This window comes from Ovis canadensis, chromosome 14 (genome assembly GCF_042477335.2).
Source record: "Ovis canadensis isolate MfBH-ARS-UI-01 breed Bighorn chromosome 14, ARS-UI_OviCan_v2, whole genome shotgun sequence".
In the NCBI taxonomy this organism is placed as follows: Eukaryota; Metazoa; Chordata; class Mammalia; order Artiodactyla; family Bovidae; genus Ovis; species Ovis canadensis.
The window spans coordinates 70,416,259-70,435,352 of record NC_091258.1 but is presented as its reverse complement, the minus strand read 5'-3'; the positions used below and the strand labels follow the sequence as shown (position 1 = coordinate 70,435,352).

At 44.5% G+C, this 19,094-nt stretch overlaps 1 protein-coding gene across 1 annotated transcript; it reads left to right on the top strand.

Moving 5' to 3' along the window:
- The first annotated feature begins 1,008 nt into the window (after positions 1-1,008).
- On the top strand, positions 1,009-18,315 carry LOC138419576 (KRAB domain-containing protein 5-like). The gene is made up of 3 exons (XM_070289309.1): positions 1,009-1,089; positions 17,049-17,175; positions 18,182-18,315. The coding sequence occupies exons 1-3, from the start codon at positions 1,009-1,011 to the stop codon at positions 18,313-18,315; spliced, it is 342 nt and encodes a 113-aa protein (XP_070145410.1).
- The last annotated feature ends 779 nt before the right edge of the window (positions 18,316-19,094 follow it).

Below are 19,094 nucleotides of genomic sequence, written 5' to 3'. Positions count from 1 at the left end.
CAGGTCCTTGAACTCACAGCAGCCAGTCCTGTGAGCACCTCCTCTAGACGACCCCTTTCCTTGAGATCAGCTGTCTTCCTGAACCCCAGGGTCTACTGCACAGGCCCCCCTTCAATGACACCCTCAGAGCTCACCAGATTCCTGCTCCTCTCGTTTGAATGGACCCATCCACGCTCAGCCTGGGGAGCCCACAGCACTTCACTCAGGGTCCCTTAGAAAGGCCTGAACTCCAAGTACTGGAGCTTTCTCTGCCTGGTTCTAGCCTGACCTCCCTCAGAAATTCCCACCCTAAACCCTCCCCTCCTGAGATGTCTCAGCTGTACTGAGTGAGAAGGCTATAGCTCAGGGCTCCTGAGTGTGGGTCTTGGGGAAGAAGCATCAGAACAGAGAACTTGCTAAAGATGTATTTAATGACCCCACGTCAGACCTGCAGATTCATAACTTCTTAGAGTGGGGACCTGACCTCGAGGGGTTCATATTCACTGAAATGGTTCAGAAAGAATCTGAACCATTGGCCAAGTGATTTCCATCTGTTTCCCGTCAGAGTCACGTGACCAGTGTTAGGAAAGGACCTCCCTGGTGCCCGCCCCACAGAGTTCTCTCTTGGTCCTGTGGGGGCATCAGTGTGGTGTGTAGGAAGTGCTCCAGGGGCTTCTAAGGGGAGGCCTGGGTTAAGGACGTGGCTCCTGGTCCATCTGTGAGAGCTGAGGACCAGCTTCAGTCTGAGGAGAAGCTACAGGGTTGGTCTAGCTGGATTTGGACTGGGGAAGGCAGTCAGCTCACATCATCTGTGTGAGCAGAGGGTTAGGAGCTCTCTATGACGAGAGAACAATCAAAGAAAAAAAAGTTCACAGGCTGGTCTCCAGGTAGGAGGTGATTGTTCCCAAACCTCTCCTGAGACAGGACAGGAGAGGTGGGTCTTTTCAGGTTTTCAAGTCCTTCTGTCTGTAGGTGAAGTAGTTGCAGGTTAAAGAGCTCTGCGGATGCCTTTGAAGGTATTTTCTCAAGATGCAGAGGTGTGTTTGCTACATGACATCCCCAGAGAAGACAGAGCAGGAGGAAGAAGAGGAGGAAATGGCAGCTTCTCAGGTACATGTTCTGTTCCGGGCCTGGGGCTGCGTCTGCTTTCCTCCTGAAATGCCTGGACTGAGAATCTGCCAGCCTTTAGCTCTCTGCTTCTAATTTTTCTGCCTGGGGTGTTTGTTATCCACTTCTTATTTTTTCCTTTTCTTCTTATCATAGTGAAGACTGGCTCTTTAGACCACTTCTCCCTTGTGTCCCAGATCCTGTTCTCCATTGTCTCTATCCTGGTTTCTATAGAACATGATGAATTCCCAACCTGAATGAGTGACTTTCAGCTGGTGAACATATTCCCTTTGTGAGAGATCAACACGGAGAGGCACTGGTATCCAAGATTCCCATTGGGATGTGGTTCAGTGTTGGGATCTTCAGGAAGTAGGGGAAATGCCATGATGAGTTCAGACGTGGATACAATTCAGCTCGTTAGGAGTTAGAAAATGCCCTTATATATTGAATCAACTCAGTGATCCAGAATTTTTCAGAAAATGCGCAGAAATAAAAAGAAAAATAGGAGACACTGTCCTCTGTGATGCTAAGGCTTACAAGTTAAACACACTGTTAGGATACAAAACAGAGGAAGTATATATAAAATGAATTTGCATAAAACTGATATCTGCTTGTTAGGTTCAAGTTATAATTTCCTTATTTTTCCCTAAATGCCCAGGCTCTGATAGTGCATCTTCCGTGTGATCCATTTACACCATGACAGATGATGTCCACTGGCTCTGGTGATTTCTCTGAGATTATCAGGCTAGGAAGTTCATTTTTTCCCCTCTGTCTTTAGCAAGCCTGTGGAAAAACGGAGTGGGGAGCGTGTGAAAACCCTCACAGTTAATGGAGAAATTCCGTGTCTTTTTGGTTTCTCTTTGCTTTGGAAAATGAACGCTCATTCTGTTGATGATAGACACTGGGTTTTGGGAGTGGGCATTTTCATCACTGAAGCCCAGGTGTGATGTTTCCAGTACACTCCACACTCATATCCCACATAGTCTTCTTATTCACTTTTTTTTTTTCCAAAATATTTGCAACAATCATATTGGTGCTAATCTGTTTTCACCTGTGTTGAATTTCTAAGATACAGCTCAACAAAATGATACAGTTTGTCAAGAAATTAAAGTTTCAGAACCAAGAGCTCTAATTTATCTTAAACCATTGTATATGTTTCCCCTAGTGTATTTAAAATATACAAAGAATATCATTCACAAGTAGATGTATATCTTTTAACCCATTAAAAATGATCTTGATTTTACTGACATGAATCAGTTCAGTTCAGTCACTCAGTCGTGTCCAACTCTTTGCCACCCCATGAACCACAGCACGTCAGGTCTCCCTGTTCATCACCAACTCCTGGAGTTTACTCAAACTCATGTCCATTGAGTCAGTGATGCCATCCAACCATCTCATCCTCTGTCGTCCCCTTCTCCTCCTGCCTTCAGTCTCTCCCATCATCAGGGTCTTTTTGAATGAGTCAGCTTTTCGCATCAGATGGCCAAAATATAAATGTACAGCATATGGCAAGGCATTTAAGCAGAGTTCAACTTTAACTGAACATCAGCAAATCCATACTGGGGAGAGACCTTATAAATGTACAGAATGTGGCAAATCCTTTACCCGTTATTCACTTCTTACTCAACATCAACGAATCCACACTGGGGAGAGACCTTGTGAATGTACAGAATGTGGCAAAGCCTTTAACTAGCATCTGAGTCTTCCTGTACCTCAGCGAACTCATACTGGGGAGAAACCATACAAATGTAAAAAAAGTGGCAAAGCCTTTATCCATTGTTCACATCTTACTCGACATCAACGAATCCATATTGGGGAGAGACTTGATAAATGTACAGACTGTGTCAAAGCCTTTCCCCAGAGTTCAGGTCTTTCTCAACATCAGAGAATTCATACTGCAGAGAAATGTTAGACATGTAAGGAATGTGGCAAAGGATTTCGTCACGGCCATCACCTCACGCCCCATCAGAGAATACATACTGCAGAGAAACCCTAGGAATGAATCAGTGATAAAAAAAAGATTGGCCCTAAATATACAATTTTGAAACAATGAGTGTTTACTTTGGAAAGACACATGAATGAAATACAAAAATATACACAAGATTTTAATCAAACATCAGAAGTAAATCAATGCCAGAGAATTCATACTAGAAAGCATTTCATTGGTACCACTTTTGTTGAATTACTCTAAACAGAAACACTGTAGCAAGTATTCCATATTTAAAACATGTACAAAATTGATATGTTCGTATGGATCACAAGATGAAGGGGTGGATATTTTCAGAGGTATAATTATTAATCATGTATCCTTGTTTATATTAACATTATTTGAGATCATTAAGGAACCAAAACGCATGTCATTCAACTCTCAAGTTACTATGCTGTGCTTTGTTTCTACTATATATATGAACGTCTGTTTTTGATGGTTGTTCCCTCAGTTGTAAGAGAAGCCCTTCTATACTAGGTGGGAATCATTTATATTTATTCTCCAATTTATAAGAATAAGAACACAGCAATGTTACATGCACACTAAACCTCTAAATGGAGGTATTTGTCACTGATGTCAAACATCTGTGTTGTCACCATGATGTAAGTTATCAGGAAATAATTCAAAGTAAGACGGAAGTTTGCTCTAAGTTTTCAATAATTATGTCCATTGTTTTTAACCATAAAACAAGGGTTGTTCATTAAAATCAAAGGTCTTTTTATGACATCAACATCGAGAAATCATGCATATTACCTGGCAGGCTTGAAGTAAGGATACCTTCTCTTCTACCTGATGTAAGTATAGAAAACTCTTTCTAGAAAATTCATATTAATATAATTAATGTCCATCCATGTTTACTACATTAGCCCCCATTTTGTAAACCACATAAATCACATTCACTGATCATTTCATCAGAGAATCAGGAAAGTTTTTAGAAGCTTCTAATCTGTATTTTAATCAAGGATCAAACAACAGTTGTAAAAAGTTTTATTCCCTCTGTGTAAAATTAATGTATGTTCATTAATAAAAGTGAATGGTTTTCTCATGTTACAGTTGATGTGGAATGAAGGAAGGGTGAACGCACCACCAGCATTAACCTCTCCCACCTGTTTAAGGTTGCAGGAAAGATAACGTTATAAGAAACTATTTGTAGCACAGGGGGTGGCATCTGTAGAAATTAGTTCCTTACTGGTGTTAAACTCTCATAAATTCATATATTTCCCACCATTTCTATGTTGTATCTCCTCTCCCATTTTGAAAGTACTCGGACATTGTGATGGTTCGAATAAGAAGGATCAGACAGAGTACTGTTGAGAGCTTCCCCGACTGCTCCGTGCTGTTGCTGCCTCAGCGTCTGTCTGGGGAGCAGGCAGCCTGCAGGTCCTTGAACTCACACCAGCCAGTCCTGTGAGCACCTCCACTAGATGACCCCCTTCCTGGAGACCAGCAGTCTTGCTGAACCCCAGGGTCTATTGCACAGGCCCCCCTTCAATGACACCCTCAGAGCTCACCAGATTCCTACTCCTCTGGTTTGAATGGACCAATCCACACTCAGCCTGGGGAGCCCACAGCCCTTCACCCAGGGTCCCTTAGAAAGGCCTGAACCCCAAGTACTGAAGCTTTCTCTGCCTGGTTCTAGCCTTGACCATCCTCAGGGGCCCTCAAGGCTTCCCGTGAATTCTCTTAGGACCTAGAGTCTTAAACTCATCTACTTCAAATGTCCTTGGTTCTTCTGTTAGCTAAAACTTTACAAGGGCTCATTTAAGCAAATGTCAATTCAACGAAGTCACAAAAAGCATAATTAAAAGCCATGATGGGAAAGTTCTGAACCAAGATTTATAAAATCTTGCCCTGTATAATTCTTAGCACAAGTTTCTTGTCTAGGCTTAAAGGAACTGTTTTCTCATGGCCTTGGCATACTTTGAATGCAATATATAAATATCTGAACATATATACATCATATAATTTATATAACACACATTGAATACAATATATAAATATCTGAAGGTATACACGTTAGCAGTGAGAAAACCAAGAAGGAATATGTGAGTGTATGTGTATTCGTACACATTTAACTTAGAGAATTTCGAAAGGCTAGATCAAAACTGGTCATTTTAGACTTGCAGATGATTGACTAAATACTGCAAAACTTGTCAATTTGTCAATTAATCTGTTTTGTCTATTTTTCATGGAATTCATTTCCTTAAATGTCAGGAGGTTACACTTGTTAAGGAACTTCCACACTGTGCTCCCCCTGTGACTGCCCCAGTTTACATTCTCTCCAGCCCTGTAGGAGGTTCCCTGATCTCCAAGCCTCTTTGCAGTTTATGATATTATTAGTGGGTTCTTTGCTAATTGTTATTCTGACTGGCATGAGGTGATGCATCATTGTAGCTTTGTTTTGCATTTCTTATTGTTTAGCGCTGGTGAGCATCTTTCATTTCCCTCTTGCCTGTCTAAAAGAGCAAGTTGCCCCACCCAGGCTCAGCAGTTCTGGCACACAGGCTTAGCTGCCCCAATGCATGTGGAGTATTCCTGGACCAGGGATCAAGCTCACGTCCCTGGCACTGTCAGATGGATTCTCCACCACTGGGTGACCCTTCTGTTTAGCTTTTTTTCCTTTTGAGATGCATGTATAATTTGTATTGGAATATAATTGCTTTACAATGTTGTGTTAGTTTCTGCTGTACAACATCATCAATCAGCCATAAGTATATATGAATCTGCTCCCTCTTGAACCTCCCTCCCGTGATCTCCATTTCACCCCTCTGGTCAGCACAGAGCACCAAGCTGAGCTCCCCATGCTATCCAGCAGCTTCCCACTAGCTCCCTGTTTTAACCATCAGTTCAGTTCAGTTCACTTGCTCAGTCATGTCCAAGTGTTTGCGACCCCATGGACTGCAGCAAGCCAGGCCTCCCTGTCCATCACCAACTCGCAAAGTTTACTCAAACTCATGTCCACTGAGTTGGTGATGCCATCCAACAATCTCATCCTCGGTCGTCCCCTTCTCCTCCCCACTTCAATCATTCCCAGCATCAGGGGCTTTTCAAATGAGTCAGCTTTTCACATGAGGTGGCCAAAGGACTGGAGTTTCGGCTTCAGCATCAGTCCTTCCAATGAACACCCAGGACTGATCTCCCTTAGGATGGACTGGCTGGATTTCCGTGCAGTCCAAGGGCCTCGCAAGAGTCTTCTCCAGCATTTCAGCCATGGTAGTGTATGTGTGTCAGGGAGGCTCTTCAGTTTGTCCCCCTCTTCTCCTGCCGTGTCCACACATCTGTTCTCTATATTTGGACAAATATTGTAACAGATATACATGGAATCTAAAAAAATGGTGTTGACGAACTTATTTACTGAGCAGGAATATAGGCGCAACGGTAGTTCTTAAGCTTTGGGATGTTAAGCTTTCAAGGCATAAAATACATGGACAATAGTGGCATGCATTTTATGAAGTGAAAGAAGCTCATTCAAAAATGCTACAGAAAGTAGCAATTTTACAATATGACACTTTGGTGTAGCTAAATGTTCATATGTGCTCAGTGGTGTCTGAGTCTTTGTGAGCCCAGGGGCTGTAGCCTGCCAGGCTCCTCTGTCCATAGATTTCCCAGGAAAGGATACTAGAGTGGGTTTCCATTTCTTCTTCCAGGGCATCTTCCTGATCCAAGGATGGAACCTGCATCACCTGGATGTCCTGCATCGGCAGGTAGAAAGTTCTTCCCACTCAGTCACCTGGGAATCTAGTAGGAAATATAGAAGAGATTTAAAAGGTCTGTGGTTGCCATGGGTTTCAAAGGAGGGACTCTGAATATCCTAAATCTAGAGAACTTTCAGGACCGTGAAGTAATTTGTGTTAAACTGTTGTGATGGACACTTATTATTATACATTTATCCAGAGGTATGGAGTGTACATCCCTAAAAGAGAAACATAAGGGTAAACTAAAGAGTTTATTTACTGTCCTTGTAGCTTCATCAGTGGTAACAAATGCTCACTCTGGTGGGGAAAGGTAAGTAGGTAGATTGTCCACGTGTGCGAACAAGAGTCATATGGGTATGGGAAACGTACCTTATTTTCAACTCTGCTGTGAAACGAAATCTTCTACAAAGTTGGTACTGGTGCATGCACACTGAATATTTTTTAGCATATACAATATTAGAAAGATGGACATGCTTCTAACTTTAATTTTTCCTTAGTCATTATACTTTAAAGATGTGAGAAGATAGAGTTCTCTAAATGGCGCAGGCAACAAACTGTAGCAGTTGATTCATAAATCCTAGAAAAACACACACACAGGAAGTAGAACAAGGCTCTCACGTGTTAATTCATGTGTAATGTAACTTAAACGACGACACCGATCATTATTTCCTTGGTCGGTCATCAGATAGCATTTAGAGCATCATTTTCAAAGGCATTTGTCTCTGCCCACACACACTTGTTAACCTAGCGTGTCCTGCTCAGTTCAGTTCAGTTCAGCTGCTCAGTCCTGTCCTACTCTTTGTGACCCCATGGACTGCAGCTCGCCAGGCCTCCTGCTGCCTCTGGTTTATTTTCAAAGAAAGCTGTGATGGAAATACCTCCAGGTTCCTGGTCTCTGAAGTTGGAGGTGCCACAGCTGCAGAGAGGTGGTCACAATGCAAATCATTTTGTGAAAACGTGTGTCCCCAGGCTGCAGAGAGGGGTGAAAAAAACTAAGGACACGGAAGATCTTTGGGAAGAAGTCTGCAAGTAAAGCCTGGCAGGAACCCAAGACCCCCAGGTGATTCCCACCACTCATGTCTCCCTGCCCCTCCGCCAAGGTGTAGGCACAGGCAGGACCACCACACCCATCCCAGGAAGAGCCCGTCGCCAGGGAATCAGGTTGACCCTTCCTTCTAGAAGTTCCCGCACTAAATCCTCCCTTCCTGAGGTCTCTGATATGCCAAATGTGAGGCTTCCCTCAGGGCTCCTGAATGCAGGTCTTCCTCTTGCATTTTTTCAAAACCTGGTAGGCTGGGTCAGGCAGCCCAGAAGTAGGGTCCATTGTCTCTGGTGAATTGTTCTGAGGCCTGCTCTCTGTAATGCAAAAAGGAAGGAGAGGAACTAGCCGGGAAGATCTGCCAATAGAGTGGAGCAGCAGGATGTGATTAGCATATCAGGTTAGTCTTGATTGCCCACTACAGATCAGGAACCCAGAAAGTCAGCAAAGAGCTCAGAAAAGGGTGAGAGAAACAAGAAAATGTTTTCTTCTTTTTCACTGCAGCAGTTGCAGGTTAAATGGCTGTATGGATGCTTTTGAAGGTATTTTCTCAACATGCAGATGTGAGTTTGAGAAGTCATATCCCCACAGAAGACGCAGAGCAGGAGGAAGAAGAGGAGGAAATGGCAGCTTCTCAGGTAATTGTCCTGTCCCGGGTGTGGGGCTGTGTCTGCTTTTCCTCCTGACATGCCTGGACTGAGAATCTGCAAACCTTTAGTTCTCTGCTTCTAAGTGTTCTGCCTGGAGTGCTTGTTATCACCTTCTCATTCACCCCCCCTTTTTAAAAAATTTTAAATAGTGAAAACCAGCTCTTCAGGTTTCGTCTCACTCTTACTCCAGAGCCTTTTCTCCATTGTGTGTATCCTGGCTTTCTATAGAGCGTGATGAATTCTCAACATGAAATAGTGACTTTCAATGTTGAATACATTCCCTTTGTGAGAGATCAATTCGGGGAGGCACTGGTATCCGAAATTCCCTTTGGGATGTGGTTCCGTGTTAGGATCTTAGGGAAGTCGGGGAAATGCTGTGATGAATTTACATGTGGATGCAATTCAGCTCTCTAGAACAAGAGTAAGAAAATGCCCTTGTTAATAGAATGAACTCAGCATTCCTGAATTTTTCAGAAGTTAAAGTAGCAGAGACAATCCTCTATACCGAAAAGAAAAATATACTAATTAAGTGGACTATTGCCACACCAGCGTATGTTCCTTGGTTCTTTGTCTCGTCATAACAAAGATTTGGAGCAATGGACATTAGAGCCTTCAGCGCATCACAGCTCTCGGGTCTTGGATAAACCGTGTTATAGCTCTTATGCAAATCAGTCTTATGGCTCTATTTTATTGAGAAGATAGCAGGAGAATCCATCCTCGAAGCGTGGGGGCATGCCAACCCAAAGATTTGAAGAGAGGAGAGTGGAGGAGAGCGTGGGAGAGGGGGAGAGAGAGAGGGAGAGAGAAAGAGCACACTCACGCGGGATAGGAACAGAGAGAGAGAGCGCTTTGGCTCTTCCTTTTATATGTTTTTGCCTCCACCTGGACCTGCCCTGTGCAAATTGGGCTTAGCCAGGAGTGCTGTTTGTTCTACCTGAAGTCTTCACTCTGGTCCTCGGACCTCCTTTAGTTCTATTATCGCGGGCTTTGCCCTTCCTTGTCTTTTAGCCACTGCTATTTTGGACTCCTTTTCCCTATTCTACCTACCTAACATTCCCCCCTCAAGAGATGGGAGGCCCAATTCTTTGGGAATAGGGGTGTCGAGGTCTTTCTGGCTGCTTCCTGCTGAACTGGGGTGGTGAGGGGTATTGGGCCTCCCCCTCTTGCTAGTCTCAAGCCTCAGAGTCCTTATAGCGGTGTCCATCTTAGGGTGTGATATTTTTCATGGTTGGCTGGAGTTTTCTATCTTTGCTGAACTGGCACTGCATGTTGTAGCTTGTTGACCTGGGCAGAGACAAAACTGGTTAGACAATCAACAGTTCATGGAATAATCATAAGCATCATCAATGCAGCATAACAAGGACTAGTAGGGGCATTCGTCAATTTTAAATTCACATCGCCAGGATGGCTCAAGTCCCTCCTTGTTCAGGGATCAGAAGTTCTATCTCTTGTCTGTTTTGGAATACAATCTCTGTCAAGCTGGGTTGGCTGTGTAGAGCTATCCTGAGAAATCTTATCCCCAGAAACCAGATTTTGGGGGTATTCATTAGAATGGCACTCATTGGTAGTCCTGAATAGGTATCTGAGATTTCCCAGGGGCTCACAGGTGTATTGAGTGTCCTCTTCTGTCATCTTCCATGGCTTGACTCGTGAGTAGTGAATCCAGGAGTCATGTCCTGGTACCTTGACTCCTGTGGGGGTAGAAAGTGTTACAGGGTAGGGGCCCTTCCATGTGGGCTGGAGTTGAGCTTTAGGGGACCCATCTTTCCAGACTTTAATTAGGACTTGAGTCCCTGGAGCATATCGTGGTGACTCGTTAGAATCTTTTGGGTCCTGGTTTATACCCCACAAGCGTATATCCTGTTGGAATTGCCCAATGGCCATGGTATAAGACTAGAGGGTCTGAACCTCTGGCTCTAGGAAGAGGTCATTGACATAAACAAAAGGTCTCCCATATAGCATCTCATAAGGACTAAGACCAAGCTGTTCCTTAGGGACAATGCCAGTGTGGAGGAGAGCTATTGGTAAAGCCTCCTTCCACCCCAGGGAGGTCTCCTGGGTTGTCTATTTTATAGCTGATTTTAAGAATTGATTGGCTCTTTCTACTTTTCCCGAAGATTGAGGCCTCCAGGCACAATGGAGATAATAAGTAATGCTCAATGCTTTTGAGACCCCTTGGGTGACCTTGGAAGTATATGATGTCCCATTGTCACTTTGTAATGACCTGGGCAGACCAAATCTTTGAATGATTTCATGGAGTAGTTTGTTTTTTTTTTTTTTTACCACCTCCTCAGCCTTCTCAGTCCGAGTGGGAAAGCCTTCAACCCATCCTGTGAATGTATCTATCATGACTAATAGGTGTCTATACCCTTGAGAAACTGGCATCTGGGTGAAGGCCATCTGCCAGTCCTCTCCTGGTTAGGCTCCACGTCGTTGGAAGGGCTGGGCCAGCTGGAGTCTTCGAGCTCCTTGGGGGTTGTTTAATTGGCAAGTGGGACAAGAGGACACCGCCTGTCTTATAGTTGTTTGGAAGCCTGTTCCCCTGAAGGACCTTTCTAGTAATCTTTGGAGGGCCTTTTCTCCTAAATGAGTAGCGGCATGTAAGGAGTTAACCAACTTCCATTGGAGGTTCCCAGGCAGAAAAAGGAGTCCCTCCTTTTAGAATCACCCCATATGATCTTCTTGAAAGCCCTCGCTCTTAGCTTTAAGAGTCTCACCTTCAGTATATGAAGGAGTTTCTGGCAAATTAGTCTGTGAAACTAAGGTGGCAACCCCTATTAGGTCATGGTTCTGTAATGCTGCTCTCCTAGCTGCCTGATCAGCTGCTTGGTTCCCTCGTGCCACTTCTGTGCTCCCATCTTTGGTGTTCTTTACAGCGGGAGACTGAAACCTCAGTGGGCAGATGGACTGCCTCCAAGAGTCGAAGATTTTTGTCATCATATTTGATTGGGGACCCTCGGGTGGTCAAGTGGCCCCTTTCTTTCCAAATAGCAGCAAGTGCATGTAGCACCAGAAAGGCATACTTGGGATCAGTGTAAATGGCTATTCTTTTTCCTTTTCCCACCTCTAAAGCTCGAGTCAGGGCTATGAGCTCAGCTAATTGGGCTGAAGTGCCTGGTGGCAGAGGCTTAGCCTCTATGGTCTCGAAATTGGAGACCACTGCATACCCGGCTCTTCTTTTTCCATCCAAGACAAAGCTGCTTCCATCAGTGTACCAGATTTCCTCAGGATTGGTCAGAGGATCTTCTGACAATCCCTCCCAGGGTTTTATCTAGTGGTCTAAGGTTTCTAGACAAGAGTGAAAGGGGAGAGAGCTCTCGGGGGTAAGCAGGAGGGTGACTGGGTTAAGAACTTCACAAGGGGATATAGTGAGGCCTGGATTTTCCATCAGCATTACTTGATAGCTGAGGATTCTTTGATCAGACATCCATAAATGGCCTCTCCCATTTAGGAGTTGTTTTACTTGGTGGCTGGTAAAAATAGTTAGTTTGCCCCCAAAGGAGAGTTTTAAAGCATCTTCTATCATGATTGCAATAGCTGCAAGATTTCGAAGGCAGTAGGGCCAGCCTCGGGTAGGTGGATCAAGCTTTTTGGATCAGTAAGCTATGGGCTGGGGCTCAGATCCCAACCTTTGAGTTAACACTCCCAAAGCTATTCCCTCTCTTTCCTGGACATAAAGTTGGAATGCTTTTTCTGGGTCTGGCAACTTCAAGGCAGGTGCTCGAGTTAAGGCCTGTTTTAGTGTAGCCTCTGCCTTCTTTTGAGGAGTTCCCCATATCAGTGGGGTTGAATCATCTCGTCCCTTTAAGCTTTCATATAAGGACTGGGCAATTAGACCATAGTTGGGTATCCGGATTCTACAATATCCAGTTAGCCCCAGGAAAGCTCGCAATTGTTTTCGAGTCGTGGGGGAGGGCAACTGGAGGATTCCTTGTACCAGATCAGAGGACAGCCTCCTGGACCCGTGTGTAATCTGAACTCCCAGGTAAGTGACCTTTGTCTCGACCATCTGTGCCTTAGCACGGGAGACTTTATATCCTCTTTCTGCCAAGAAGTTTAGAATCTGAATTGCATGTTGTTGGGCACTTTTCTCACCTGGATAGCAGGTTAGTAGGTCATCTACGTATTGTAATGTTTTCCCATTAGGTCCCAGGTCCAGATCTAGGAGATCCCGGGTAAGGGCCTGTCCAAACACGTGGCGGCTATCTCTGAACACCTGAGGTAATACTGTCCAAGTCATCTGTTGGCTGTTTTCTCCTGGGGCCTCCCACTCAAAGGCAAAAAGATATTGGGATTCTTTAGCCAGTGGTATGCAAAAAAATGCATCTTTGAGATCCAAGACTGTAAACCACTTGGCACTGGGTGGGATTTCTCCCAAGATTACATAGGGATTGGGTACTGTGGGATGGAGGGGGACTACAGCTTCATTTATGATCCGGAGATCTTGAACCATTCACCAGGTTCTGTCTTTTTTTTCTTTACTGAGAGGATTGGGGTGTACGTGGCAAACTGGTGGGAACCAATAGTCCACAAGCAAGGAATTTATTTATTAAAGGCTGTAGTCCCTCCCGAGCCTCTCTTTTGAGAGGGTATTGTTTCCGGTTAGGAAACCGAGTGGGATCTCGGAGGACAATGATGACCGGTTTGGCTTGGTAGGCTCATCCAGGAATCCCCTGGTCCCACACCTGGGGGTTAATTTTGTCTTCCCATGGTTTTTGGTCCCTCTCTATTGAAGGTGTAATGGGTTCTTCAGTAGTAACCAGGAGCTGTAGAGCTCTAGGGACTGAAAAACTTCCCATCACAAGGGTGGTCCCCAGTTTAGTGAGTATATCTCTTCCCAATAAGGGAGTAGGACACTCAGGGACCACTAGAAACTGGTGGGAAAATATTTGTCCATCCCAGTAACAAAGAAGGGCTCGGGTGAATCTTTTAGTAGTTGGTTTTCCTGTAGCACCCAAAATGGTACAGGTTTGGGAGGAGAAGGCTCCGGAGTAGGAGATCAAGACAGAGTAAGTAGCCCCTGCGTCAACCAAGAAATTCTCGGGCCTACCTGCCACATCCAGTTGCACCCTTGGCTCCAGCCCCATGATGGTTATCTGTGACAGGCGGGCTGGCTGGAGTGGCCGCTTCAGTCCTCTTGAATCGTTGTGAGGGTAGGCTTGGCACTTGACCTTGAGGCTCTTGGGTCCCAAGGGCAGAGTGCTGCCGAATGTCCCAGTTGATGGCATTTGTGGCAAGCCATTCTAGGAGACTTGTCCTGGTTTGGACTCTTTGGCCCAACGCCCCGCCTGTCTACAGATCAGGCATTTGTCTCGTGCCTTGTCCTTCAGGGACTTGGGGTTTGCCATAGGGCTTCTCTGGAGGGCGGCCAGCATCTAGGCATGCCTTGTCTCTTTCTTTCTCTCCTCCTCCTGGGCCTTGGCCTCCTTCTCCTGTTCTCTGTTATAAAAGGTATTGGTGGCTGTCTGGACCATCTCATCTAAAGAGGCAGCAAGGTCCTGCCGTTGTAGCTGTTGTAACTTAATTCTGATATCTGATGCACATTGGAACAGGAATTTGTCGTTTAAAATCACCTGTCCCTCGTAAGAGTCTAAGTCCAGATTGGTAAACTTTTGGAGTGCCTCTTTTAGCCTTTCCAGAAAGGCAATGGGGTTCTCACTGGGTTCCTGAGTTATTGCTGAGACTGGGCACAGTCCCACAAGTAATAGGCTTCCTTCTGTTTCCATGGGTGGACTTCCTTAGGGGTGAGTCTTTCTGAAGCTTATCCTACCCAGAACTGTTGCAACCTGAGAACCAGGTCAGGGTGCAGAGCCCCAGGCAGGCTGAGGCGTGACAGCCTCCTAGAGATCGAATCACCGGGCAGGTCGAGGTGTGACAGCCTCTTGAGAATTGGGTCCGTGGGCAGGCTGAGGCGTGACGACCTCCTGGGACCCCTGGGACTAGCAGATCCCCGAGCAAGTTGAGACATGACAACCTATTGAGGACCAGATCCCTAGGCATGTCAAGGTGTGATGACCTCCTTGGACCCCCAGACTGGAGCTGGACATCCCCAAGATCTCCAGTGTGAACAGTGCTGGGTAGGATTAGGGGGCTGGATATTATAGAGTATTTCCCTACCAAGGCCAGCTATTTTCTGGATGTCTCTCCAGAGGATTTAGAGGCAAGATTGTGGGTCTGGATGGGGCTCAGGCAAAGAGCATGAAACTGGAGGGAAGGGGGCAGAGCACAACCTTTGAAAGAATGACATTGCACAAGGGTATAATGCAAACCAATTAAAACCAAGTGGGTCCAAAATAACAAGTCAAATTCAAGTACTTAATCCCCAATCTATAAGCCAACAGTCAGGTGGCAGGACAGCTCCAAGGCATATGAGGGAGGAGTGGGTGGTGCCCCAATGGTTGGGGTGATCCTCCCACTCATTAGCATATGATTTTCACCCCCTCACAAAACCTAGCCAGGCCTCATGCTGTGGCCCCAGCCCTTGCCCTTGGCAATGGTTCACACCCTGAAGAGTGGCTTCTCTCTGGATCCTAACAAATCCACCTCTTTGTCTCTCAATGAATTTTTGCAATGAGATACCAGAGCCTGAATTTCATTAGTTTTGGCTGAACTTGAGTCCCGGGAGAGAGCTGAAGGACAGGAGGAAAAAGCAGTGGGAACAACGTGCCAAGGAATCCCCTTCATGGCCCGCCGGAAAATTTGCTAAATATCTGACCAGTGCTCACAATTTCATTGGTCTGATCCTTGGCACAGAGAAGAGAAAGGACAGAAGAATCCCCACCGGCATGTGTAAACAGCTGCTGGGGCTTGGCAGACAGCGCCTTTGGGGCATGCTGAGGAGTAGCCTCTCCAGAGTCCCTCAATTGTGCCCCCTGCCACCCGCCTGTTTGCAGGAGGTTCAAGGCAACAAGAAAGGAGAGATTGTAAAGGAATTAAGATTTCATTAGGCATATCCCTCCAGTGAGGACCTCTTACCTTAATCGGAGGTCTTCTGGGATCAGAGACTGGGCCGCGTGACCTTTCTGCTGAGTTTGTTTTTCGCTGTCCCGGTATCCAGCACGATGGGCCTTCCCCTGTGCTGGGTTTCTTCGCCTTCCGCTTCTATCTCGAGAGCTTCGCTGAGTTGGACTCCTGCTGTGCTTGGCCTCTTCTGCTGGGAGGTTGTTTCAGCCTGGTTACATCCGAGTCATGGCACCATAGATGTCACGCGAGTGTATGTTCCTCGGTTCTTTGTCTCATCACAACAAAGATTTGGAGCCTGCCCTATGCAAATTGGGTTTAAGCAGGAGTGCTGTTTCTTTAGGAGAAGGCAGTGGCATCCCACTCCTGGTCCTTGGACCCTCCTTGACCTTCCTTGACTTTGAGCCACCGCCATTTTGGACTCCTTTTCCCTATTCTACCTCCCTAACAATATCATCCTCAAATATTTATGTATAATTTCAATCATTTAAAAATTATCCTGATTTTATTGACATGACAATTTGTCTCTTAATAAGTACCCAGTCCCATTTTAGTGTATGTCTGTATGCATGAACATGTTAACATCATTTGATTGATTTTTTGTTTTACTTTTTTGAAGATTCCGTGAAGCAGGGAATAGCTACCCACTCCAGTATTCCTGCCTTGACAAACCCATGGACAGAGAAGCCTGGCAAGCTACAGTCCCTGGGGTGGGAAAGAGTAGGACACGACTCAGTGACTAATACTTTTCTTGTTTTTAATATTATTTACAAATACAGAAATTTCTATAAACTTTCATTAGAGTTAGCTCTGTGCATTTGGCTGTGTTTGATTAAAGTCTAGAGTCACAAACTGAAGTAAAAGTTACTGCTGCTGCTAAGTCGCTCCAGTCGTGTCCGACTCTGTGCGACCCCATAGACAGAAAACCGCCAGGCTCCCCAGTCCCTTAAGCTGTCATTTAAAGAACGTTTGTTAAAATATTTGCCAAAAGATGATACCACAACATTATTGATTTTAAATTATTTCTGTTATACACTCAAGTCTCTGAAAACTGTCAGAAAGTAGTATATACCAGACTGTTAAAATGATTCTTGTTGCCGAGGTTACTATCCTATCAGACCTGTAAAACCTGTAAAGCACTTAAACTTCAAAGTTAAATGTGAATTCTTTCCTTGCTATTCTGCCTTGTTGCTGTTCACACATTGTCACTCATGGAGCAGAATTTTCCACGTTACTCGTTCAAATAAGCTTGTGAAAAATGTGGCACACTGAGCCCACTCCAGAACATTTGGATCAGGAAGTGCTTTGTAAAAATATTTCCTGTTTCTTTTGATAGACAGTTCATCGTCTGTCAACTGAGTACAACACTCAGAAATAACTATGCCAATGTTGATCTGATCATATGATTTCTCTTTCAAATCAGAATAATTTCTGTAGTGGTTCATGGATTGTATCTCATCCTCTTTTCTTGGGGCTAAAAATGTGGTAGAAAATATTACTGTGTAAAAATTATATTCTTGTGTAACACCAGACATTCTCCTAAATCAAAACCATTTCTCTTGCTGGTTTCCTCTTGGGTCACATTAAGAAGTCTTCCCATGGCCACATGGCACCTGTACTTTGCATTTCAGGGACGGCTGACATTCCAGGATGTGGCCATAGACTTCACTCAAGAGGAGTGGGAATGCCTGGACTTCAGTCAGCGAGAATTGTACAGGGACGTGATGTTAGAGAACTACAGGAACCTGGCCTCCTTGGGTGAGGATAACTGCCTTCCAGAATCCCTTCTCTACCCACTGGGTTTTGGTTCCTGTATTTCTAGAATGTCTCCTAGAAACTTCTGCTCCTTATAATAGTTTCAGATCCCTGCTTTCTATGGGAAAATGGATATTTATGAGTTGAGAAAGAAGACTTCATGATGATTCATTATGATTCTAACTTTTCCTTGATGGAATCTGCCTCCTTCTTCTAGGTGAGTGGTAATTCTGTGGGTTCTGTGGTATAAAAGGGTGCCACTCTCCTTTATAAATCAGATTTCTCCCATTTACTTACTTTGGCCTTAGTAGTACTTGACTAGAATCTCAAGATCTTTTCTTTCTGTATTTGTTAGTTAGAAAAGTGCTTCAATAAAGTATTTGGGGATATAATTTTCTAGGCTATATTAACATTCAACCATGCCTTCTCTAGAATGTTAATAATGTAATGAGCAAGGTAACAGTCATGTCTGACTTTTTGCGAGCCTATGGAATAGTCCATGGAATTCTCCAGGGCAGAATACTGGAGTGGGTAGCAGTTCCCTTTCCAGAGGATCTTCCCAACCCAGGCATCAAACACAGCTCTCCCACAGTGCAGGTGGCTTCTTTACCAGCTGAGCCACCAGGGAATTTTAATACAGCTTAGGAAATTATGTCCCCACATACTTTAGTTCTAGGCTTTATTAACATTCTACCATGCCTTCTCTGGGCTTCCCAGGTGGCACTAGTGGTACAGAACCTGCCTGCCAATGCAGGAGACATAAAAGAAGTGGGTTTGATCCCTGGGTTGGGAAGAACTCCTGGAGGAGGACATGGCAACCCACTCAGTACTTTTGCCTGGACACTCCCATGGACAGAGGACCCTGGCGGGCTACAGTCCATAGGGTGGCAAAGAGTCAGACGTGACTGGCGCGACTTAGCACATGTGCCTTTTCTTCTCACTTGAATACATATTAGATTGGAAACTGATGAATCTCTAGCAAAACGAATATTCCTTGTCCTGATATCAGGTCTTGTGGTCTCTAAGCCAGACCTGGTCACCTTTCTGGAGCAAATGAAGACTCCCTGGGATGTAAGGAGACTGGAGATGCCAGCCGTATACACAGGTAGGGGTCAATGGATGAAGCCGACCACTCCACGATAGGTCCAAGGATTAGTGAGGAATTCATCTTTGTCATGTGGTTTGGGAAGATCTGCTTCAGTGGAAATGATTGTAGAGAAGTCTGGGGTTCTTTCTGTTGCTGTCATAGGCGGATATCACCTGCCCCATTCTGTCTCTTTAAATCATTCCTGAATTCATCTCCAGTGATTGCTTTTCTCAATCACAGTGAGAACTGAAACCCTTCTTTTGGCCTGTGACAACCTGCATGAATCGATTACTATTCCATTTCGTGGGGGGCAGGGGGCCCCTCGGAAAACTGAACACTTCTGAAAAACTCTAAGACGCTCCTATTAAAATTTCTACCTCTAGATGACAGTGTGTGAGCGGAATTGAGGACATACTGCCAAGGTTCTAGGAATATTGGGGACAGGTTTTTTTTTTTTTTTCTGACATAATTTCTAAAACACTGGAAGCTACAAATATGATCTTATAAATTTTAAACTCAAGTAATTTCTTCACTGTATAAACCAAAACCTCCCTAAAGAGAAAGAATGCCAATCTCAGGATTACTTCAAAGTTTCTGTTTTCTTCATATGAACTCATATGAAATGTTAAGTGTATCTGCCCCAATTCCTCAATGCTAAAAGGCTTAACTGAACTGAATTGAACTGAAAAGACTTAAATATATTCAATTAACTCAAAAAATTTTCAAATAAATTGGCATAAGAGCTTAAAACATTTTCCACCATATTTTTAATGGTTTCAAACTATTATAATGTTTAGATATAGAATCTTTTTAAGACGTTCTTATTGGAATATAA